The 24,784-nt window shown below is 37.2% G+C and overlaps 1 protein-coding gene across 12 annotated transcripts in view; it reads left to right on the top strand.

Moving 5' to 3' along the window:
* Positions 1-24,784, top strand: part of PPP1R9A (protein phosphatase 1 regulatory subunit 9A) — a 311,463-nt gene that overhangs the window by 236,472 nt on the left and 50,207 nt on the right. For all 12 annotated transcript variants that reach the window (XM_082693613.1, XM_082693612.1, XM_082693611.1 and 9 more), the window contains 5 exons: positions 2,996-3,151; positions 17,299-17,352; positions 19,946-20,175; positions 21,682-21,778; positions 21,884-22,055. In XM_082693613.1, the coding sequence (XP_082549739.1) occupies positions 2,996-3,151; positions 17,299-17,352; positions 19,946-20,175; positions 21,682-21,778; positions 21,884-22,055 (709 nt within the window). The remainder of the gene's footprint in view (positions 1-2,995; positions 3,152-17,298; positions 17,353-19,945; positions 20,176-21,681; positions 21,779-21,883; positions 22,056-24,784) is intronic.

The following is a 24,784-nucleotide window of genomic DNA, read 5'->3' as shown; positions in this document are numbered from 1 at the left end:
TTAGAGAGGGAGAGTGCGCAGGAGGGGGAGAAATGGGTGGGGAGGGAGAGAAAATCTCATGGAGACTCCTTGCTGAGTGCGGAGCTCCATGCAGGGCTCAGTCCCAAAGCCCCAAAACGGACATTGAGATCACAACCTGAGCTGAAACCAAGGCTCGAACACTTAACCAACTACACCGCTCAGACGACCTGGCATGGTAGTTTTTAAACACCCTGTCAACCTCTAATAAGTAATAAGTAGAATCCAGACACTAAAAGACGTTATCTTGACCTCAGTATGCTTCTAAAAATAATTAGAAAGAGAAAGTATCAGTAGGTAGGAAGATGAAATGAAAGATAAAAAAGAATTTTGCAGAATTGCAGATAATTTGGATATTGAGGACAGGGATTGATAAAGTAAAAAAATGAATCAAGAGGAGGACTTCTTAATAACTTACATTTATGAATGTAATTTTGAAAACTAAAATGGATGACAAAGCCAGAACTATACTTAGAGGTAAGAATTGCATATATTGTACATATATTGTATATACCCTAATCCTGTTACTCACTGTAAGAAGTGTTAAATAAAAGTGACAGAATACTGTCTTCCTAACAAATGCCTTTACAGTTCATTTTTTAAAAAAACATATATTACTGAAAACCTCCCTAGGAGGTTATAGATATTATCAAGTAGCAAGTGTAATAGGCATTCTTGGATATATCCTTTTAAAAATATTTGTTGAGATCCTATTATATGTCAGGCCCCATTCTGGGCACATGTTTATATTCCTTCCCTTACACATAGTAAAAAATTATTTTCAGACCAGCAAAGGGAAATCAAATTTTATCTTTAAAATGTGCCACAGTGTCATCAGACCTTAAATTTAGCTTCAGATTTTATGGAGTCATTCAGAAAACTCATCAAATTGATGTTGTGGAAGTGAATTTAATCTACCTGGTTTAGACCTTTATAATAAAGGCATGGCTTTGCTGCTGGTTGTAATTCAGATTAAAAACAAGCACCCAGTCTAATATCTCTAAACCAGAAGTTTCAGCAAGGTATCAAGATTGTGTCCTTACCAACCTTACTACATTTCTATTAATTAACGGCCCTGGGACTTAAAAGTACCTATTGGTTCTAAAAATACATGTAAATAGGAGATGAGTTAATTTACAGAATATCACAAAAAATAATACCAAAGATGAAATGAAAGATAAAAAAGAATTTTGCAGAATTGCAGATAATTTGGATATTGAGGACAGGGATTGATAAAGTAAAAAAATGAACCTGGGATTAGGGTTCTTCTAAGATTTATAGGATCTAATCATCCCAACAAGTAGGAGCTACCTAGAATCAGCAGCCCCTACCACTCAGCTACCTTTTCCTGTCAGTGCCAGAGGCACTTGGAATGGAGTTTTAAGTTTGCATATTTTCTGACTGGTTTCTGAGGGGTTCTTTCACCCCAGAGATACACTGAGCTTGCTGCTAAGCACAAATGCCGAGGCAGTTCCTTCATCCGGGTCAATGACCCTCAGATTCCTTACTGGAAGTTATGCCTACTTCTGGGCTCCATCCTTTAAAACAAGTGTGGAGAATTTGGAGAGAAGTCTGAGCAGAGGCAGGACGATGACAGAGAATGAGACCCAGGAGGAAACCAGAATTATTTTACTTGAAAAGGAGCAATCAGAATGGCAATTTAATAATGGTCTTTCAGACATTAGGAATTATGACACTGAGGTTAACGACCAGATTTTCTTCATGTGCAAAACAGTGAAAGAAATAGAATTTCAGCTTTAGTAAGAAGAATAGAGTATAGAACCAAAAGAAAAAAAAAAAAAAACCAGCAATCAGATGCTTAGCCTATTTAATCAAAGGAGTAGATCAGTCCACACACTTTATGAAAGTGTTTTTAAAGGCAATATCATTTCCTGTCTGTTTTATATATTATACATAATACCACCTGACACAACAGAGACACATTAAGTGAACTTTGTTTTTTGACCCTGTGAATCCATGATTTATCTTTAAATTATGTCATAAGGTATAGATTTCCAACAGTTATTTTAAATTAGAGCCTCATAGCTTGGTGCTGCCAGGAGATGACCTACGTTAAGGAAGTTCATGGTATGGAGGAACATTCATTCCAGGGGCCGCAAACTCATGGAGCTGCAGGGGCATGTGGGTATCATGAAGAAGTAAAGCTAACAGCGTACAACAGTGCGGAGTTAGGAAAGTTCTGGTGTATTTGAAGGTGTGTGACCCATCCCAAAAGGGCAACCACTGCTGACTAGGCCATTGTTTTCACATCACAATATACCCATATTGCCAGATCTTTAGCTTTCTGAAGAAAAACTCCAGGGATCTGGAATCTCATGTGAATTTTTTATTTAACATCTACAAAATACTAAGATTTATCAGAATGCTATGCAAGCAAAGCAGTACACCTCTGTAGACTGTAAGTTAGCAGTCTCTGGTTGTCCTTTAGGTCACTGGTTAACCAACACATTATTTAGCATGGAAAACAGAGCTGATTGAACTCTGAAGTTAGGAGAATCCATCTGCTAAACCTTCGTAAAGCTTGAATTAAGGTCCCTTCCAGCTCTGCGAATATTTTGATCTCACCTTCCTTCTTCCCTGCTCTCAGTTTGGGTGACTTATTCACACAGTGGTGGGGATTTACAGGAATTACTTATTTCCCCTAGCAATATAATTTTATTTTGCAAAACCATCACATACTTAGATGGAAGACAACTTTTGTTGCTATACTAAAGATGCTGCTGATGCTATTAGATTTTTAGGGAGGCACTCACATATGGCACAGACATGTCACTTTGGATCTTTGAACTAACATTTGTTTATAACATTGGCTGCATGAGGCATGCTTGACTTAAAAGCCTACTTACACTTCACCATTTGGTGACATATTTTATTTCTCTTTCATAAAATATTTTCAAATAATCCCCTTCTCCCTGGGCTAAGGACAACTGGATCTCTGAAATCCCCTTCCTTTCAGACAGGAGAATATGCCACAGATGAAGAGGAGGATGAAGTAGGACCTGTTCTTCCTGGCGGTGACATGGCCATTGAAGTCTTTGAGCTGCCTGAAAATGAGGACATGTTTTCCCCATCAGACCTGGACACAAGCAAGCTCAGTCACAAGTTCAAAGAGGTAAGTTGCTGATCTGCAAAATATTTTTCTATGCCTTTCCGTTTCATTATTACATTTATATTTTGGTTTGAAAAATGTATTGAGAAGAATCAGTTTTCAAAAGAAAGCCTTTGGATAGCAGATTGTCTTGAATTTCATTGAATTTCAAGGTAAAATTCAAGTAGATCTCATTCCACAACCATTAATTTTTAAATGCTTGTTATTTGTGTAGTGATAGCTTATGACTGATCTGTTCTTCCATATTTGCAAGCTGTAGCTTAAATGTGCAGTTTCCGTGGTAAGTTCAGGTTTTATTTTTTCAGTATTACAGAATGAATTTGGGGGACCTGATGATAATCTTTCCTCTAAAGCAGTAATTTTTTAGAAAGGTTTTTTTTTTCTTTTCCTAAAATAGACAAGATCCCAAAAGGAATCAAATGATATACCTAAGTAGTTTAATTGAAGAAATTAAAGTTTAATGAATGAAATTTGAGCAGAGTCACTAGAACTCCCCAGGGATAGTGAGATGCACAGGGACTGTAACAGCAGGAAGTTGTTCCAACTTCCAACCGAAAGAAGGCCTTGATGGGTAAAGAGGAACAGAGATTCATACCCCCACCTCCTCCCAAACAAGGGCATCTTTATAAGATCCAGCCACTGCTAAAAAACGACATTTGGAGACAAGGGTGATAGACACTCAGCCCCTTCTCTCCTCCTCTGAATGCTTCCTATTGACCGGCCAAAACCAGGAGGAGTGTGAAGAGGTCAGTCTCCGAAGGCAGCAACTATCAGAAAAGGGGCCAACTAAGGATCCCAAAAGGTCAGATAGGTGCAGATAACACATACATTCGTCTTCTAGATTAACTGCTCAGAACTCCAGCATGTAAAACAGAAACACTGCTGAATGGGTCCCCAAACAGTTTACTCTTCCTTGTTTTAGGAAACATCCTCATTGTCAAGGCAAGTGTGTCATTATTTAGAGCCCCCCCCACCCCCACCCCACAATAACCCCGAGGCACTAAAGCTCTGTGGTTTCGAACCTGTTAGGGACTTGACCATTTGGAAGAAAAAGTTCTCCTATATGTGAAAAACGAGGTTGATCATTGTGAATGTGTAATTTCTAATTTTATTTCTGATTTCTAATTTATTTTCATTTATAATTTCTAATTTTGATGTACCGTAAATAGTTCAGTTGTGTATGCTCTGATGTTATACCTACCGTGCCTTAATATTGACTTGCCTTTTTAATTTCTTATGATAAATTTATACTTGTGAGACCAGTATCAAAGTGAATGTACTTTTTTTTTTTAATGTACTTTTAAAATGTAAATTTTTATTTAAAAAAAACTTAGGTTTATTATAGAATTTTGGAAAATGCACATTTGTATAAATGCCAAAAATCTCATTCAGGAGCCTAATTTTATGGTATTTGGGATTATACAATACATGCTGGGTTAAATTTCTACTCTTGATACCTGTATACATGAATTAATAGGATTTTCTCATGTCATCAAATGTTCTTCTGCAAATGATGTTTAATTACTATAGAGATCTCTTATCATTGATCTACTTAATTTTTTGTCTTAGAACATTTCCATTGTTTCCAGGTCTTAAAAAATTATTATTCTTAAGTTACACTGTAACTGATATGTGTGTACTTATCCTTGGGGTAATTTCTCACTGTGGAATTGTTAGATCAAAGAATATGAGTATTCTGGGGACTTGTGGTACTTAATGCCAAGTTGCCACCAGAATGGCTTTTCTTGGTGATAGAGAAATCTGTTTATGCCACGGAATGTGCTGAGTGCCCATTTCTCTCCCACCTGTTATTAATTGTCGGGTTGAACCATTTCCATTTGTATAGTTCACAGAGTCCTTGAGGCAAAATGCATGGGTTTCCCAGATGATTTACGACTATTCCTAGTTCTGAATCAGATACAAACACTTGGAGACAAAGGAAGCACACAGTTCTATAATGATCGCAAAACTCGGAATTCCCTTACAGGAGGAGTGGCAGTGCTTATCTTAGGGCTAGTTCTTGTAAAGGTCTTCTGCATTAACTGGTATCTTCAAACCAAAGAGCAGTGCCAAAAAATAAAGTTCTACTGGAAGTGAGTGAGTGCGAGGAAGAAGCAATCTAGGGACCTCTTTCTCTGCAGCTCTGATTGGCCCATGAATACAGATTATCTAGAAGAATAGATGGACGACTTGTTCTTTAAAAAAGTCTTCCTCAAATGTTGTAACTCTCTGTCCAGCTTTGAGGCCATGAGGTCAAAGCAGTATATCCAGGCAACAGCCTGTATTACAGCCAGGTGGGTATGGCCCTACCTTTTGACAGATAATTGAGCTGGCAGTGGAACCCACATTCTTTTATGAAAGCTAAAGAGGATAAAAAGCAGAAACAGTATATGGTTATATCCTCCATTTTCTGAATTGAGCTAAGGACTCCACACTCTGTAAATACTGTTTGAGGTGTACTCACTGTGTAGACAACTGTGGGGTCTAGACCTAGGGGTTGGCAAACTGTGATCTATTGGCCAAATCTAGCCCAGTGCTTTTGGTTGTAAATAAAGGTGTATTCAACATTGCCACAGACATCTGCTTGTTTATTGTTTGTGGCTGCTTTCATGCTCCATTAATAGCCAAGTCAAGTAGTTGCATAAAGACCATGTGACCTGCAAATCGTAAATTATCTGCTATCTGGCTTTTTACAGAAAATGATGGCTGACTTTGCTGTAGGCCCCTGCACGATCTGGACCCATTGTATATCTAACAGAGTTGATTTATTTTTAGTCTGAGTAACCAAATCTGTAATTTTCTTTTAACTTTGGTTTTTAAGAGTTGGAGGTTCGTCCTCACCTCAAGATCAAGCAAATACCACATTATTTCACTTCTAATTCTTGTTATCTCTTTTGTTTTATATTTAACATATTGACATATTCTTTTCTTCAGGAGATTGTCACTGAGGATTTGTATCTTGTACACTGCCACTATCAGTTTTAACTTTCTTTCTATGGTTAGCGTAAATGCCCCAATACTTACAGCACTAAATATTTTTCACAAGATGATGCACAAAATGTAGGGTGAAGATGGAGAGTCACGTGTGTCGGACTCTGTACAGTGTCTCCTATTAGCGAGGGTTCTCTTAATTGCGTTATATCAAACCAGTACATGTTGCTCTTTGAGAAAAGTACATTGGATGAGATTATCTCAGTCAGCCCTCCTTTTGGCCTATTACCTATCTTCCTACCAGGCTCTCAGGTCCTCTGTTTTGGCTCACTCTTGTACCTGTTTTCTCATAGTTCTTGACATATGGTCAGTGGTTAAATATTTGGTGAACGAATATCATAAAGCATATACTGGATGTTGTTGTATAATTCAAGACAGCTGCCTAATTTAATTTCTCCAAGGAGTTGACAAGATAGCTAGCACTTTTATTAAATGCTCATTTCTGTATTTCCCTCTGCTTGGAAGGCCAGCATTATTATCTACAGAACTGGTGCCTTTCCACTCTGGCCTGCTTTTAGCCTTTATATTCTGTTCTGTTTTCTCGTTCCTTGGTGCAGTGCTGTTAGAATATACATGAATCATTGACAGAATAAATCAGATTCATTTAACTCTTCAAAAATTCCTGTAGTGTTCAACCTATTCAAGAAAACATTTGAATCACTTTATTCATTCCCTTGGAAAAACTTCTTTGCATTTTTATTGTAATTACATTAAACTACTAAATTAACTTGCAGAGAGCTGGCATTTTTATCACAGTGACTCTTTTAATCCAAGTTTATGGAATGTATCTGTTTAATTCAAGTCTTTTTTTCTATTAGTTACACAAGCATCCCTCCTATAAGTAACAGAACATCTCACTAGAGTGGATTAATCAAAAGCTGCCACAAAGGTTATATTAGCTTCACTATAAGTTAAGAAATTTTCTCTATTTTTCTATTTTCAGAAATGACTTTTATAAGAGAGACTTAATGACTTGCATAAAATAGAAATTTCTGTTCCCTACAAGTTTATTATTACTCAGCTGTAAAACCATCTGTGCCTTTGTGGAGAAAGATTTTAAAAACCTTTTAAAAAGCTATTACTCTCTCCAAGTGTTCAGGTTTTTCTTGGGCCAGTTTTAGTGTTTTGCATTTCTCAAGAAAGTTATATGTTTCCTCTAAGCATTCATATTTTCTATCATTTTTATAATATGCTATTTATAATTAGTTATTCTTGTTTTATTCTTTATTTAAATATTTTTTCTTAGTTATTTTTCTACAATTTTTGTCTGTCTTGTTAACCTTTACATTCCTAATTTTTTAATAAAAAAATATTTAATGTTCCCTACCAATATCTTAATTTTTTCCTCCTTTCTTGTTTCAGTATTGATTAATTGCAGTTAGTACATTTATGTTTGATAATTCCTGCATTCTGATAAATATATTGAAAACTATGCTTTTTCTAAATATTGATTTTTTAACTACATGTTAACAATTTTTTTTTCATTTAGAATGCCATTGTCCTTTAGATATAATTTCTCTTGGGATTTCCTCTTTTTTTTTTTTTTTTTTAAAGATTTTATTTATTTATTTAAGAGAGAGAATGAGCAGGGGTGAGCGGCAAAGAGAGTAGCAGAATCCCTGCTGAGCAGGGAGCCTGACCCTGGACTCAGTCCCAGGACTCCGAGATCATGACCTGAGTCAAAGGCAGATGCTAAACTGACTGAGGCACCCAGGTGTTCCAAGATTTTCTCTTTAATACGAGAATGTTTTAGTGATTTATTTTACTTTCCAGATATATGTAGCTTTATTTTGTTATTCTTTTGTTACCAGATTTTAATTTTATCACATTCTGGTCAGAAAACATATTCCACGTGATAGCTATTTAGAATTTTTAAGACTTCTTTTGTAAATTAATTCATAAATAATTTTGTTTATCTAGTCCTCATGCATGCAGAATTTTTGCATACATTTGTGCTTAGGTATAAAATTTATATGCTTTTCATTTATGTAAATATGATTAATAATAGAATTATACATTTCTCTGTAGTGTGGCTTAGATTTTTGTCTGTTTGATCTATTAATTCTGAAAAGCCTGTGTTAAAATCAAAAACTACAGTTTTTTTTTCCTTCCTATAATTCTATCAGTTGTGGTTTCATATATTTTAAATCTTTGATATCAGCTGCATATATGTTCAGGATTATTATGACTTTGTGATTTATTTAACAACTAGCTGTCTTGTCCCTTATGATGCATTTTGCCCCAAATTTTATTTTCTCTAATAATAAAACTTTATCACTGCCTTTCTCTTGCATCATGTTTGCTTCACAACATCTGTTTTTTCCATCTTTGTATTCCATCATAGCCTTTTGTTCAAATGTATTTCCTTTCGCCAACCTATTCTTAAATCTTACTCCTAACTACTCTGGGAGTCTGTCAGTTAATTCATGAGCTTAACCCGTTTACATTTATTTTAATCACTTTAATATTATAACTTAGAATTGCTTCCTTATTTTGTATTTACAGTTTTCGTGCTTCCTTCTTGTTTCTTTTTTATCTTTTACCTATTTGCCATTAGATACATCAAATTCTTATCTGCTGCTTAAAAGTTATACATTTTCATTCTTTTCTTCTAGAGATTACATGTGAGTAATTTTGACTCAGTCTTGGGTTATTTTCTCCTAGGAACATAGAATGCAGATCAATAGCTGTATCTACCATTTAACAAAATAATAACCATCGCATAGTTTCATCTCCCTTTCCCCTCCTCTTGAATTTCTTTTTTTTTCAGGGGTTTTGGTTAGATATCTAGTTCCAACTCACCTATGCTTCTCCTGACTCTAATGGGATTTCAGTGCTGTCCTGATGTTAATTCACAAACCTCATTTTGGTGCTCCTACTTTACCATATGGCACCAAAGTTTAAAGTTAGTGGCCAGGATGTCTAAACTTAAGGTGAATGGAATAGACTGTCCCTGATTTACCTCCAGATGCAGGTTTACCCAGTTACATGTATAAGATGAAAGATGAATTAGATTGCTGTCTACCATTCCAGGTTATAGACACTTGCCTGGTTCATTTACTCATTTTTCCCAAACATATCTGGAAACACCTGTGTTCTGTCTCTTAAGAAATTCTTACAATTTTTTTGCTAATTGATGAATGAGATTTTTTTTTTTTTTTTAATCTCCAAAGTTGCATTCAGGAAAGGCAGTAAATAGTTTTTATTAGTATGTGTTGTTGTACTGCACTAGCTGTTTGCCCCTGGTCAATTCAGTCATTTTATCTTTTTTTTTTTTTTTTTTTTTTTTTAACTCATTCCGTCATTCTACTATCCTTTAAAATGTTTGATTTCTCTTTTCTAACTTAGGGCAATAAATGCTTAGTTTACTTTATTGTTTAAACATGAAAGCACTTAAAACTATGAATCTCTGTTTAGCTAAGTCTTTGGCAACATCTTTGAGTTTCAGTGTTCATTCGGTCATCATTTTACAAATAGTCTTTATTTTTCATTTTTAAATGTTTTTATTTTCTCTTTGACTTGAATAATTGAGGAAACAGTTTTTAATTTGTAACTTACTATTAATCTAATGTTTTGTTACATTGTGGTAAGATAATATTGTCTATAAGTTTTTTTTTTAAGTGGCTCTTTTATTATAGATTAATATGGGTATTTGTGATAAAAGTGATATTATGTACTTTCTACCTTCTGTATCCTTATTATTTTTTCCTATTTAACCTACTACACTGAGACCCATGTAGTAAAATTACACCTCATTATATTTTGGGCCTGGTAGCTTTGATTATCTATTTTAATGTTACGTTGAAAGCATATAAAATAAAAACTTAAAGATTTCTTAATCTTTAAATATTCTTTGATGGTAATAATGTGACTGCTACTTTTGTTTGTAGTTGCTGGATAAACACACTTTTGTAAACATGTGTATGTATCTGCTTTTATAATGTAAATTTAAGTGAAGTACTTTGTTGTACTGTAAATTTTGAAAATATCTTGGAGCTCTTTTAGTCCAAAACTTTAGCAACGCAAGTTTATGGTTATAATTGTTCAGAGTTTAATATATCTCACCTCATTTTATGCTTTATGATTCCTTTATGTTGATTGATTTTTGGTCAGGATTATCTAAGTTTTTAAAAAACTATTCTCTATTTCTATAATTTTCAAAATGAAGAACAAAATGATACCATGTAGAGTTCTAAAACAATACCATTTGAATCTTTTTGATACAATCTTGGTTTCTAAGACAAGATTGTTGTTAATATTTAATTGTCACATTTTCAATTAGCTTTATAATACTATGTGCAATAAATTGTTAGACTCTGTCTTACTCAGTTTCACCTGTTATTTTCTCTACACCAGAATTTCTCATTTCACGGAGTATATCCTTGAGTAATGTATTATGTACTCATGGAGGTTACAGCGTTCATGGGCTTCCTATACTGAGAATGAGAAAATCTAATTTTCATGACATAGGAATGATAATTAGTTGGGTTTATTATTTTGATTTATTGGGTTTTTTCCTGACAGTGTTGTAAGGTAGGCTTCTCTGTTGAGCTAGATGCATACTGTAAAAACTAAAGCCTAATGCCAACCTGGCACTTGGATACTTATATTATTTTAGTCTTGTATTTTACATTTTTATCACAATTTCTTCAAGTAGGCTTCCTTTCATTGAGTTTTTTTTTTTCCTTTCAATTTGCTTTCCTTGTTTCCTATGTTTGTGTTTTGGTTTGTTCTTACTTAATATTTTCTTCAGTTTCTGTTACTTTTATTTCTGTTGCTGTTTCTTTTCTAGAAACACTTTGTCTTCTGTATTAATTATTTTGCTCATATTTTCTTTTTCTATTTTTCTATCTGAGGTTTTCAAATGTGTCCTCTCATATCAATGATTCAGTTTTCTGTAGCCTTAAGTATACTCTTAACTTCAGGTTATTTATGCTTTTTAGCACCTCTAACATCACTTAATTCCCTTACAACATTTTTAGTTTCCTTACTCTCTATCCATTCTTTGTGCCCCTTCACTTTCTATCCCAGTAGTCCAGAGAATTACCTTAAAATATTTTTATTTATGGGCTACCTCATTTTCTCAGTTTACTTGAGTTTTCAAGTTGATATTCTCTTTATCGTCACTTGAAATATTTAGTAATAGGTTCAGTTTTGCCTTTTTCTTCTGTTTTTATCTGGAAGTGAGACAAAAACTTGTTTGTATAGTCTGCTGTCATCCACTTCTTAAATTATGTATTCCCTATCTAGACTCCCATCGGGAGCACATATCTGTGTGCCTCGTTTCCTGTCTGGTTGCTATTTTCTGGCAGTCTGTCATCTAGTGCAGTTCTCTGAGCTTCGGTGAAATACTTCCAAATCTTCCAATCAGTTCTCTAAATTAAAGGGGGGAAAAAAGATGATCTCCTGCTCTCAAAACGCGTACCAGGACCACCCCTATCTTTACTGCTCCGCTTTGGGGTCTGGAACTCAAAGTATGAGGTGTGCCACTGTTCAGCCACCTTCCTGCATTATTTTCTTCTTCTGGTAGTTGCTTTCTGAATGAATGTGGAATCCTGAGAGAGTTGGAGAACTTGGTCTGAGGACACTCCCTGGGAAAGACAATAAAGGCTGCCCAGCTTTTTCACTGGATAGACTCAGGATCTTTAGCAGTCATTGAGGATGGACAGACCATCTCTCTGTCCTTGGAATGAAGCTTGGATGCTTTTCTTAATTCAACTTTGTGACTCTTTCATATTCTAGTTACAGTTTAGTGTCCATTTGAACCTGTGAGTTTTCTTTCTTCCCTTTTTTTTTTTTTTTAATGTGATTTCACTGGAAATTTAGTGGGGAAAAGGAAGAGGCTGAATCAGAAACTGCTGGTCAGGAGATATTTAAACCAGTTGTCTAGTGTTTCCCATCACACTCCTCCTCAGTGGTCGTAAGGATCTTGAGGGGAAAAATGGAGTCTAAAAACTGTGCTATTTACTTTGCTTAAGTCATAGAAAATGTATGAAAAATAATCTAGAGAAAGCTATAAATGCCTTAGATGATAATATAAAGCTATCTTTATGGAAATTTCTATTAACATGTAGAGAAAGCTATAAAATAGATTATCTAAAATAGTGTACTTAGCAGCAAACATATACTTCTTTAAAAAAGAAACTGTACTTACATGCTTTCACCTACATCCATTTTCATCTACATCATTAATAACTAGTTTATGAATACCTACTTGGAGAGTGGCCTTGTTGGAGTAGCTCACCCAAGCCTACATATGCTGCAATTAGTGATACCATTCAGATTATATTATTATACTATTCAATCATCCAACTTCAGCTAATTTTGCATAAACTGTCCCCTGAGAAAAACACTTGATAGTGTAAAGATTGGTACTATATGTAACGCTTTGAGCAGAAATTATAAAGAAATATGATGTAGCTTCATTTTTAATAGCACCTCGGTATAGGCAAGAACAGCCGTGATTCCTTCTTTTATGGAGCCTACCCTGTCATAGGTAAGACAAAGTTTATTCAAATAACCGCACTGATAATTATAAGAAGTTTGATTCCAGTACTGAAACCACTTTATAAGTTCTATGCAAATATCGTGTATTATTTCGCCCTTGTAAAGTAGAACAGAGAATGTTGCTCTTACCCGATTGTGAGCTCTCTGCACTAGAGAGCTCTCAAAATCTTTGCTGCAAAGACAGTGGTTCCCATTCTTGCACAGGATAGGTAAAGAAAGTGTAGAAGTTCCGTCTCTCCATTTTTGTTTCTGCTAAGGATGTTTCTATTTCTAGCACAGTTAAATTTGGATTGTATTGATTCAGGGATAGGGTACATGTTCCATATTCATCTTTATTTTGAAAGAAATAAACAAAATGGACACAGCAGGCACACCTGCAGAGTGTTACGTAAGAGCTGCTGTTCTCTGTAGGAGGCATGTGTTTATTTGTGCTGTTTGTGCTGTAACCCCAGGGTACACATCTTTGGCATTCACGTTAAAAGATGACAGAAGAGATGAGATTGGTCTTTTAGGTCAAAACACTGACCTGCAATCCTTAACCTTTTCTTTTTATTTATATTCTGTCTTTCCAAGTATTCTCTCCTAATCTGGATTTTCTGAAGCTCCCAAATTCCAACAGACGTTTCAGGCTCGGTTTCTACTAACCAATCCTGTTGACTCCCTGCCCCTGCCATCAGCCTGACCAATCTCAGATGGTGATGTGCAAACCCTTGATCTGTCCTTTGGAAAGGTTATTAGACACATGGAGAGAGAACTTCTCTAGAATAAGAAAACACAACCTTTCACCAATTGTGCTTCTCTTGTCAAGTCACTTCACCTCTCTGAAAAGCAATTTTCTCTTCCTCTCTCTGTGAAATGGAAGTATCTCGGTCTCACCTTGCCCATTTGCCAAAGTGGAAGATAAGACAAAGAGGCCAAAGCCTAAGGGTCGTCTGACCCAGCTATGGGAATAAAAGATTAATCAGGCTATATTGGAGGAGGTTCCCTACCATGTTTCTCTGGGGATGATCTAAGAGCTTCTCTCAGAAGGTGGTCTTTATTATAATCTCCTAAAGTAAGTGTTTGGAAGGTAGGTTCTGTGTCATATGATGAGCACAGCTCATGGTGTCATTAGGTCAGTGCTAGTTGGATAAGGAGGGGGGAAAAAACTGTATTGCTAGCCGATTAGGTGCAGGGTGAAGGGGTTAAGAGAGGAAAGGGAGTCAGACCTGAGACATTTTCCACGCCAGCATCTGCTTCCCCTGGGAACTTGAAGAAGCCATGTAACTTGTCTGGGCCTATGTCCCCATCTGAACAATGAGGTGGACCCTACCTGTCCACCTTCCCTCACAGGCTCATTTGCAATGATAAAGGAGATGATAAAAGAGATAAAGTCGCTTTACACAGGTAAGACATTTAGTGGAAGGAACTGTGAACTGAAGTGTTCAAAACCCAGCTCAGACACTCATTAGCTCTGCAGCGTGCACGACTGAAGCAGTTTCCCACTACATAACCTGAAGGTTCGATTAGTTTTGATATTTTTCCTACTAATAGAGATGGGTTTATAGAAGTTCTCTTAAAGTGCATACAGCCTTAAAACAATTACACATCTTGTTATTTTAGGCCTTGGGAAGTCTAAGAAAACATTGCACTAAAACTTTTGTCCATCTTCTGAGTAATGTCTGAATTTTCAGGATTCAGTCTGTTTTCCTGGATTCACAGCATTTAGAGGTGCTTAGTGGCACTCCAGGCTTTTATCAGTGCTCTCCCTTCACCACTAATGAGTGCCACTGTCTTCTGTCACCCATTTTGGTGGGATGGGAGGGTGGGAAGCCTGGAGGTCAACCCGGCTGCTTCAGTTTTCCCTGGGTTTGCCTGCACACATCGTCAGTGGATTAATCTCTATATGCATTCATAGGAAGAAACATGCTCACCCGAGACAAGGATTTCTAGGCTCTGCAACCATGACAACCATCTCCAGGCTCTTCATTTAGTAAATGTCACACCTGTAGTATTTGCAAGGGCCTTGGAGTTCTTCCCATCTAGCCCTCTCAATTTTCCTATAGGAAGCCAGGGCGCAGAGAAGCAGCTTTTTCTCGGTCACAGTGATCTGAACAAGGAAAATCCAAAGTCCCAACAACCTGCATGCCACCTCCTCGGTTACCCTACGGTTGAACGAAGTCAACCCCTGAGAAAATAAAATCTGGCACTTCCCCACGGTTGCAGCGTTCTTCGTAAAATCTGCCCTTTTGATTTTGTGCTACTCTTCAAGTAGAAGCAGAGGTGTTTGTTTTATTGCAGGTGTGACATTTTACAGCATTTAGCACTTTTGACTAAGAAATGCGGTTGTGGTAATTACATCTGAGTTCTTCGGATCATTCTCGTCTTAGCCTGGGCTAACTTTAAATGGCTTATTCTGTGCTAGCCATTGTGCTAGCCGCTTTATGTGGGTTATCTCATTCAGGCTTCCAGTAAAGAAGGTCATGACCTATGAGGAACTGCACTGTACAGGTGAGCAAAGTGAAGGTAAGAGAGGTGAAGGGACTGTCCAACGTCATGGAGTTCATCTGTGGTAGGCCTGAGATTAATTCAGTCTGGCTTCACACTTGGCCATGGTACAAAGATCAAGGAGTCATTCTTCCGGTCAGTAATAATTCCAGATACTTCAGAACCATCTAGACATGTGCATTTGCTGGCATTTGCTGGATGCACATAGCGGCTCTTCAATAAATGCCTATTGAATCAATCCTTATTTTCAAAGGGAAATGGAACCGTATCTGGAACCAGAAGGTCTAGGCTCTAGTCGTGGTTCTAACAGCAATTCCCTGTAACAACTAAGCCTGGTCAGTTTTTATCCACGTGCCCTGGTTTTCCACATCTTCGAGGGAGTCCAGAAATGTCAGGATTGGTGATTCTGCAAGTAGTGTGCTCTCTGTAGGGCTCAGAGCTGGAGTAAACATATCCTGGTCATTTGAGCACGTCAGGCCACCTTGCCTGAGAGATTCATCCGGACTAGGGCTTTGTCAGTAAGACCTCATGAGTGAGGTAGAAGGCAGCTGCCATGCATTTGGTGCAACACTTGCCACTTTGTTGCTCTGAGCAGCTCCTTAAAGTAGGCAGGTAAGGCGTCGTACCACTAAGGCTACGGAGAGAAACTGGGAGTGCCAGGACTGCCTCTCTGGGGCCTCCTAAAAGAATGGCAGCTGCACAGAGAATCCTTCCTCTCTAGAAGCTGTTGGAGCTCAGGAGCCCCTGGGAACCCATGAGGGTGAAAGGAGCAAGAGTCACACTGACCAGACTGCGGGAGTGAGCCGATCAGGAAGTGGTAAAGTAAGAGAAATGGTGTCAGTGGGGCAGAATCAGATTTTGAAAAGTTTCAACCCCCGAGCCCCCACCCCACCCCAGGACCAAGAGCAGTAGCTGAGCCATAGCAGTGTAGACCACAGGACCTTAAACATAACAGGAGACTGGAGAGCGTGGGGGAAGGAGCATTCTTCTCCATCCTTCCCCCATGCCCTTGTCAGCAAGGTAAGAAAACTTGGATTTATTTGATCATAGCAATATCAGACATTTGCAGCCCTTCTGGTATAATTCTAAATCCTAAATGCTCTGAAAACTGATTGTTTCATATAATTTTGTGGCAAAGTCATTTGGTGGTAAACCTGACCAAAACAGACAGGATGCTATGTATAGTCTCTATTATCTACCTCACTTAGTGGGAAATACTATGTTGGGTGGCAAAAAATGCCCCTGTATTTGATCACAGAGTGCCTCCATGGGCAGGCTGTGGGCAATAGGCAATTTATGGAAAATGCCTTTCCCTGCCTTTCTGAAATTGGAAAGATTCTGATCCAAAAACATCTGGCCCCAAGGATTTCGGAGAAGAGACTTTAAACCTGTAAATTGTTTTCTGTAAATCTTGGTGCATTTCTCTATCCCTTAAGGAAAGGAATGTTCTGTTTGTTCTTCTCACCCTTACAGAGAAAACAGCGTGGGGGGAGGGGAGAAGCAAAACAAATGTAAGCGTGGCTCGCGCGCTAATAAGCTGCAACCAAAGCTTTTGGGGGGTCTAGGTCCTCCATCGGAGTCGATTTTGGGGGGGGGGACAGAAATCTGCATCTGTACCTTTCCCGCAATTAAAAAAAAAAAAAATCACCGATGTCATTGTGGAACTGCAGCATCCTGGTCTTCGTCTAGCAGCTGCCGGAGCCGCATAGGAGCTGCTCGGCCTTCAGTGCGTGGGACTCGCGGAACCATGGCGCCATCTTTCTTCCAGATTGGGAATCACATCCTCGCCCTGCGCGGGCCCACTTGCCTGCGGGAACCGTGCCATCCACCAGGCTCTGGGCTCTGAAACCATTCCCTGGCACCCAAATCCCAGAGGAAGAGCTGCAGAGAGGGCTAGAAAATGTATTGTCTTTTCTTTAGTCCCCGAGTAATTAAATTCGCAGCCTAATCAGTTAGAGAGTGTGGGCCACAGACCCCACGTTTCATTAGTGTGCACCTAGTGAGTCATTTTACACACTAGACATTTTAATTTACAGCCTGCTGCATTGCAGCACTTTTCTGGGCCTTCTCTGCCATGGGATAAGGTATTCTTCTAGCCGCCAGGGCTTCCTAAATATAGATACACTTTCTTAGTTCAGATTTTTTTCTTTCTTTTCAATTTCCAGTTGCAAATCAAACACGCAGTTACAGAAGCAGAGATTCAAAAGTTGAAGACCAAGGTAAGCACCGTTAAGTGGTGTTTGAATTGTGCTTTTTACACTTCGGATGCTGTGAATAAATTCAACCCTAGGACTAAAGGGTTTGTTCCTGTGCATTTGCAAGAGTACAAATGTGAGAGGCTTTTCCACTGTTAGATACATAGACCTGTCAGTGAGACACATCCCCCAGGGGGTAAACACCACCATACTCCCTCAGCCAAGATAGCACCGCGTTTTAAAAATGCATATTTACATATTTGCCCATATGTGGCCACTTCCCTCTGAGATTTCCTCAAAAAATTAAATATTACTAATGGTTCTAGCATCCGAGTTATGTTTTGACCACTAAGTATGCTGTTCTTATTATACAAGTTATTACCCTGTATCTCTTTCTCTTTATTTAAATAGGTTTATTCATTTACTTATTTTTAACTTACTCATCAGAAACAATGTATTTCAATGTAGCACATTAATACTTTTTCATAGAAAAAAATTCCAATTTCTAATTATTAAATATTATGAAATTTAATATAATGTGTGAATAATTGATTTTAAATGCCAGATGCTACTGGAAATTTTTAGACAAGTTTAGTTTGCATTATTTAAATTTGTGGTGGGAAAAACAGGTCTTGATAAAAGGGAGTATGTATTTTTAGTTTATATATGAAATAATACAAGATTCAAAACGGCACACTTAGTTGGTAAATTATAAGGTGCTTGTAAATTCCTCGAATTGTGTCTAGGTTTATCAAATATGTAATTTCAAGGATTTAAAAATATTTTTGAATTACCTTAAAAATAATATTCTTTATTATTTTTATGGTCTTTTAAAAGCTAAGACATAATTTCTGCTCCCACCACTAATGATCTGTTTTCCTGTTCACGTTGAACAATTATTTTGGTTTTTCCATGTGTTTTAAATGGAGATGAATTAGCAGGGCTATTTTGGTTAAATGGTATTCTCAGCTAATAACTCTGTAGCTCTTTAGTCAAAACATGTCTATACATCATTCATGGTGTCAGCCAAGCTCTGTGAATAATCATTTTTAAATTAATAGTGGTTGGTAAATAAACAACTTGAATACAAAACATTGCTTAATAAAAGATGCAGGAGAAACCTATCTCATTTTAAATTGCTATTGTTTTTTAGCACAGAATGGAAGAATAGATTTTTTTAAAAACTGTTGGTTATAACCAGGGAAAAAAATTCCCCTGTGGATTGTAAGTGTTTTAACAAAACTTATGTGTTAGACCAGAAACATTTAATTTAGAAATCCTATAAATTAGTATTTTGTATTTCTCTCTTTATTATACTGGCATGTAATATCTATAATAGCTTACTTTATTGTGACTCTTTATATCCATGTTGATAATAGAATTCCTAATTTTGAAATGTTTTTGATTTTTTTTTACTTTGTAATCTGTTTTGTCAATGTATTTAGTTTAAATTATGCATTAAAAGATACATATATATATATTTATTTGCTGAATGTGGTATGGTCTGGGGATGTCTTCGGTTTTGAAAATTGTTAGTTTATAATGACTCCGCATCCTTTTGAACTTGAAAGGAAGCATGTGGACTAGATGAAACACTAGTTTAAAGATCCATTATTGTGAATCAATGACATTTGACCCCTCACCTAAAGGATCAGCCTTGAATTCCTGTAAAAATAATGGGGTCGGAGTAGTATACTATCTATTCCCAAGAGTCCCTGCAAGCAGAAACACAAGAAGCTGCCTTTTTTGGTCCATCAGAGGGATTTAAAATAAGTCAGCAATAATTTATATTTTTTACTTGCACTATCTTTTACACTTTCATGCAAATTGAAGTTTATCAGGCTCTGGAAATTCAGAACACTGCCAGCAAAATAATGAGCTACGACTGTGTTCGTGTTCGTTGAAATAAAGGATATAATCATATTATTAAAAGGGATAAAAACCAAAGCAAAAATAACTAACATTTATCAGATTATGCCCAAGGAGCTGTTCCAGGCATGCGGTTGTGTTACCTCACAATTCTGTCTTATAGATAATAAACCCGAGTCTTAGAGAGCTTCCGTTACTTACTTGCCTAAGGTTTAAAAGGCCAATAATGGTAGAGCCGGACCTCAACTCTAAACTGAATGGCTCCAGAGACCCCTTCTTAACCAGCAGACCAAACTGTGCTTTGGCCTCTCTCTCCATCCCAGTGTGCCTCTCCCCCTTCACTTTTCAGTTAGTCTTTTACATCTAATTGTGTGTAGGAAGAACAGCTGAAAGAAGGTACATTGAAGTTCATTGGCTAGTATCGGGTCAAACTCTCAAACAGCATGTACTGCTCACAGAATTTCAAACTACATGGGGCAATAGGAAGATCATGGGAGGTGAAATCAAATCCCGGTTTTATTATCTATCAGATGTGTGACCTTGGTTGGACAAAACATTTCCCTCTTCAACGCTTCCATTTCATAATCTCTGAAATGCTGAAAATAAGGCTTGCTCTTCTCATCTCAAGGTTCTCAATGATTGAGTATATGTGGCAGTGGAACTTAATTGAAAACATGCTATTAAAAACGTGACGGATTTTGCTATAGAATACCCAGATTATCCTTGCCTTGACATTTGCTTTATCTAGCTGCAAGCAGCAGAAAATGAGAAAGTGAGGTGGGAACTAGAAAAAACCCAACTCCAGCAGAATATAGAAGAGAATAAAGAGAGAATGCTGAAGTTGGAGAGCTACTGGATTGAGGCTCAGACCTTATGCCACACAGTGAACGAGCACCTCAAGGAGACTCAAAGCCAGTATCAGGCCTTGGAGAAGAAATACAACAAGGCAAAGAAATTGATCAAGGATTTTCAACAAAAGTAAGCAGCTTCTAATGACTAAAGAATTGTGTGCATTTCTAAAGAGGGCTTACATCCAGTAATCTTATAACATCTAACAGAATAGAAAAGATTATCTCGGTGATCCTTTAAGCAGAGTTATAAAGCATTTAGACGTTCACTTTGGAAATCCCTTCTATCATTTTTTTCATGCGAGATTATATTTTGTTTATTTTAGAGTTCCTTGGCTCTCAGTTACCCCCCCTCCCCGGTTTTTCTTTGATAGTTTGTCACTCCTAATAACTATGAGAACATTTGAATCTCTGTCCTTTGGGCAACAGCTCTGAGGAGAAAGCAAGAAGCCCAGTTGAAGTCACGCAGAATGACTGACCATGCAAAGCAGTAACTGGGGCCTTGAGGAGGTTGTTTCTGTCTCTGTTCTTAGCATCAGGGACTGCGGAACTTTCCCACCTCAGACAGTGTAAACCTTGTCTAGCGAGACCCCGTGCCCTGCCATTTTCCGTTGCTCACAAGGAGAATCCCGAGGGGCTCCTTTCGCTGCAGTGAGAGTCTAGCCGCAAACTTGGTTTTTGAATCTCATCAGCTCTTTCCACACGAATGCTGCTTTGCTTCCCTCTGTTGGATTTTGGTGTAATTTCAGGGAACTGGTAACTTAAGGATTTTTTCATCTGCAACTTCAGGTGCCTCTGGACAGCCAGAGCAATACAGTCATGCCCGACCACTTCTGGTCTTCGTGCTAAGCCTTAGAAGCTAAGCGTATGTGTAAGATTCCCAATGTCTTCGTTATTTCCTATCTCTGAGACCCTGTTTTTCACATTTAAAGGAGACTGTTATAAAATGTTGATCATGGAAAAGGGGAAATTACTCTTTGTGGTCTGAATCCAGTACATCACTATTTTAACTCTTCCTGCCAAAAATGTCATCCCTAATTGTGTTTCACGTGATAAATTTATAGTAAGTGCCGGATTTGCAAGTTGCATTCCAGGCTCCCAAAAGGGAGAGATTTTTCTCCTCCACATACTAACTTCTGGTGTGCAAGTGACAGCTCCCCCTCAGTGTTTCTGACCTGCCCAGTCCTTCGCCATTGTCATTTGTAGAAAGTAAATTGTAATTATCTTCTGTAAACTCTTGCCATCCAGTCCTATTGGTTCACGAAGTACATGGCTCTGTAAATACGGAATTGTAACTATCCTACATAGAATCAACTGCACTAAGTTACCCAAGGTAGGTCATTAGTTCAGTAGCTTCTCTATAAATCTGTGTGGGTACTCAAGAATCAGGAGTTAACAAACGAAAATCACAGAAGCAGAATCAAAGCATTCTTCTTTCATTTAGGAGCCATTAAAATGTTTTATTTGCTTTCATTCCTAGATGCCTTTTTTCGAACTGTGATTGAGTGTTGTTTATTTAAATAGCAGCCCACTCGTGTGTCCCACTGTGCAGTTTATTGCTTCAGATAAGAACTTCCACGTGTTTTCTCATTTATTGAGTATTTGATGTCATCAGATCTTTTATTTTCTTCTTAAGAGAACTTGATTTCATCAAGAGACAGGAAGCAGAAAGAAAGAAAATAGAAGATTTGGAAAAAGCTCATCTTGTGGAAGTTCAAGGTCTGCAAGTACGGGTGAGTTATGTGCTCAAAACCACTAAGTAATAGGATGGTTTGGCTGAGTACTTAGAGAGGAGTTCTGGCTTCGAGGTTTACGGATGGATTTTCTTTTCCCCTTAGATTAGAGACTTGGAAGCTGAGGTGTTCCGACTACTGAAGCAAAATGGGACTCAAGTTAACAACAACAACAACATCTTCGAGAGAAGAACATCTCTTGGTGACGTCTCTAAAGGAGATACCATGGAGAATTTGGATGTCAAGCAGACATCTTGTCAAGATGGCCTAAGTCAAGGTTTGTTTAAACTAACCACAAAAATTATTTCCAGTGACTATAAAATTGAGCCTTACATTCTTCGTTTTCTTACCCAGAGATTTCAAAGCTGAGACAGCCTTCCTGCCATGAGAAAGAAGAGAAGGTTTATCAAAATAAGAACCTATCATTTAGCGCTTGTTTTATCAAAAACCAATGCCTTGATGAAAGGAAATAACAAAATTGCAACTTAAGCCAATTTTTTTTTTAAGTCATGGTAATATTGATAGACTTAATGAACTACCTTAATAAGAATAAGTAAATAAACTACCCTAACATGATAGTTCATCTAGGATGAGCTCCTACTTATGTATTAATAAGTAAATCTTATAATTTTTAAGTCATTAGAATGAAAATCTTTTTCCTAATATCAGAAGGCTGACTACCTACTTCTAGCACTTGGAATTCATTGAGTTACAAAGTTCTGTATACTTTTATGGTTTTACTTTGGTGTCCTCCCTATACTTCTCAGTCTTTCCTGTCAAAGAGCAAATAAGATTCAAAACACTGGAAATATTTGTTCTTGCAAATGTTTGTCTTGTTTTATGTACCAGCCATAAAGCGGTCACTTGTTTTCCTATGCAAACACACTCCATACAGAGGTTGTGTGTATATGAATGTGAATGAATGCTTTAATATCTATAGTACATTTATAAATTAGAAAATGTGTAAGAATTTATAAAGATAAATACACAGGAGGATATAAAACCTTTGGTCTCATCTTTTAAAGTTTTTACCTAATAGTCCTTGGAAAAAGTGAAAGTAAAAGAATGTAGTGAATCAGCGCCGTCGTGATAGGATGGACAGCTCACAGGCAGTGATCTGACATGCAGGAAAACTGTTCACTAATGAGCTGTATAATTCTCTGATGTGTTTTCTCACATATTAAAATGTCTCCAACGAGACTTCTTTTGATACGCAAGTGTTTATATCATTAACTTTTAGAATTGCATTCTTAGCCATTAAAAATGAAGAGTATTGGAAATCTTCATTTAAAATTAAAGTGAGATCTAGAACTTTGAGATCATTTACTACATTTGTATCCTTTTGCTGGGCTTTTCCTTAATAAATATAATGGGGACATCTTGACTCCTGGGTGGCTTAAAGAGGAATGTTTAGCAAGGGCGTTACCACTAACTGAAGAGCTGTGTGTCTTCAGGAAGGTCATTTAGCATCTCTGGATTGGTTTTACTATGCATAATATAAAAATAGTCACGCTTGTTTTTTCTCCATACTAATAGGTGTTTTGAAGTTATATGTCTTTGTCACTGAGGTGAATCAATCCTTTATAGGATTATAATTGTTATATCAGGAACTTTAGAAGATTGATTTCTAAAGAAAAATCAGAAAAAAATCAATGTTTTCTTCACCTTTTGGAATATTTTAATTTTATTAAATTAATTGTAGTTTATAATAAATATGTGTTTCTGCAGTGACATGCACCAGGTGTGATCCATAAACCAGTGGCTTTCCAATGCTCAGTTCATTTCTGTTCATTTGTTTCCATTCAGAAATCTGTATCTTGTCAAACATGTAATTAATGGTATTTATTAAATTATGTGACTACAGAAGATCAACAAACTCTACTATTAACATGCTGATTTGGATCTAAACCATATATTTCTTCTGAACCCTTTTCCTATTCTACACCCTCCATTTTGCCACATAATTATCAGTTTCCCTAGCAACACTGTCGGTTCACAGTGAGATGTGAAGACTACTAATTCTTACTGAAACCAATCCATGCTTGTGCAGTGGAGGTAGAATCAGTCATCTTAGACATTAGTAGCATACATATCAAGCGCTTGCTCTTCCAGTTTTGCTGCCGAGGACAGTCAGTGATAAATCTCCTTGAATTTCAATTGCTTGATCACATAAACTAAAATGGCTTGGTCAGTAGCTAGATAGGAATGCTCTGGAAAGCACTTTTCTAAATTGATCCTTTGCTTCTGTTGCTAGGGAACGCCGAAGTCCTAGAGGTTTAGAAAAGGAAGTAAAACTGAGGACCAAACAAAGGCTGTGCGGCACTTAAACATCCCCTCCCCTCCCCTGCCACATACCTTTTGGCAGCAGGATGGGTACAGCAGTTGCCCTCAGCCCTACTAGTTTCTGCCCCGCAGATGCAGTGCCTTTTCTCCCCACTTCCTGTGGACTGTCCAGTTTTGACTTGCCTTCTGAACACTGGAGTGCTTTATTGATAAGATGAGTGGTTTAGTAGATCTTTAGGTCTTGAGGCTCAGTGAAGCAAAAGGATTATCAATGGAAGTCATTGAAAAGCTCTGTTAGAATGCAATACTGAAAGAAAGAGAATGGAAGGAGAGCGCGTAGGGGGCAGAAGGGGAGGAGGAGGAAAGGAAGAGCCCACATGCAGTCGTTTCTTCACAAGGAATCAAGTTCTTCTACGAATGAGCTTCCCAGATGAGGAAGGATTAATTATGTGACTCTAGGTATTGAATTTATGTTAAGTTTTCAGAGTGATAAAATCATTTTTCAAACCATGCAGAAATTTACCATAGTTACAGTTCTATTTGAACACTATTTGTGTGGTTCTCTCTATAAACCAAACCTACTTAAGTAGCTCATTAAAATTGTGATTATACAAAGCCATTAATATGCTCTAATACATCTTTTTTCATAATACATAAAGCAAATATAACATTTTTTTAAGCCAGGAGCCATGACAGACCCTTATTAAGGATTATTACCTAATT

This window comes from Mustela nivalis (assembly GCF_964662115.1).
Source record: "Mustela nivalis genome assembly, chromosome: 12".
Classification (NCBI taxonomy): domain Eukaryota; kingdom Metazoa; phylum Chordata; class Mammalia; order Carnivora; family Mustelidae; genus Mustela; species Mustela nivalis.
Note: the sequence above shows the minus strand (reverse complement) of the source record. Positions and strands in the feature narration are given on the sequence as shown.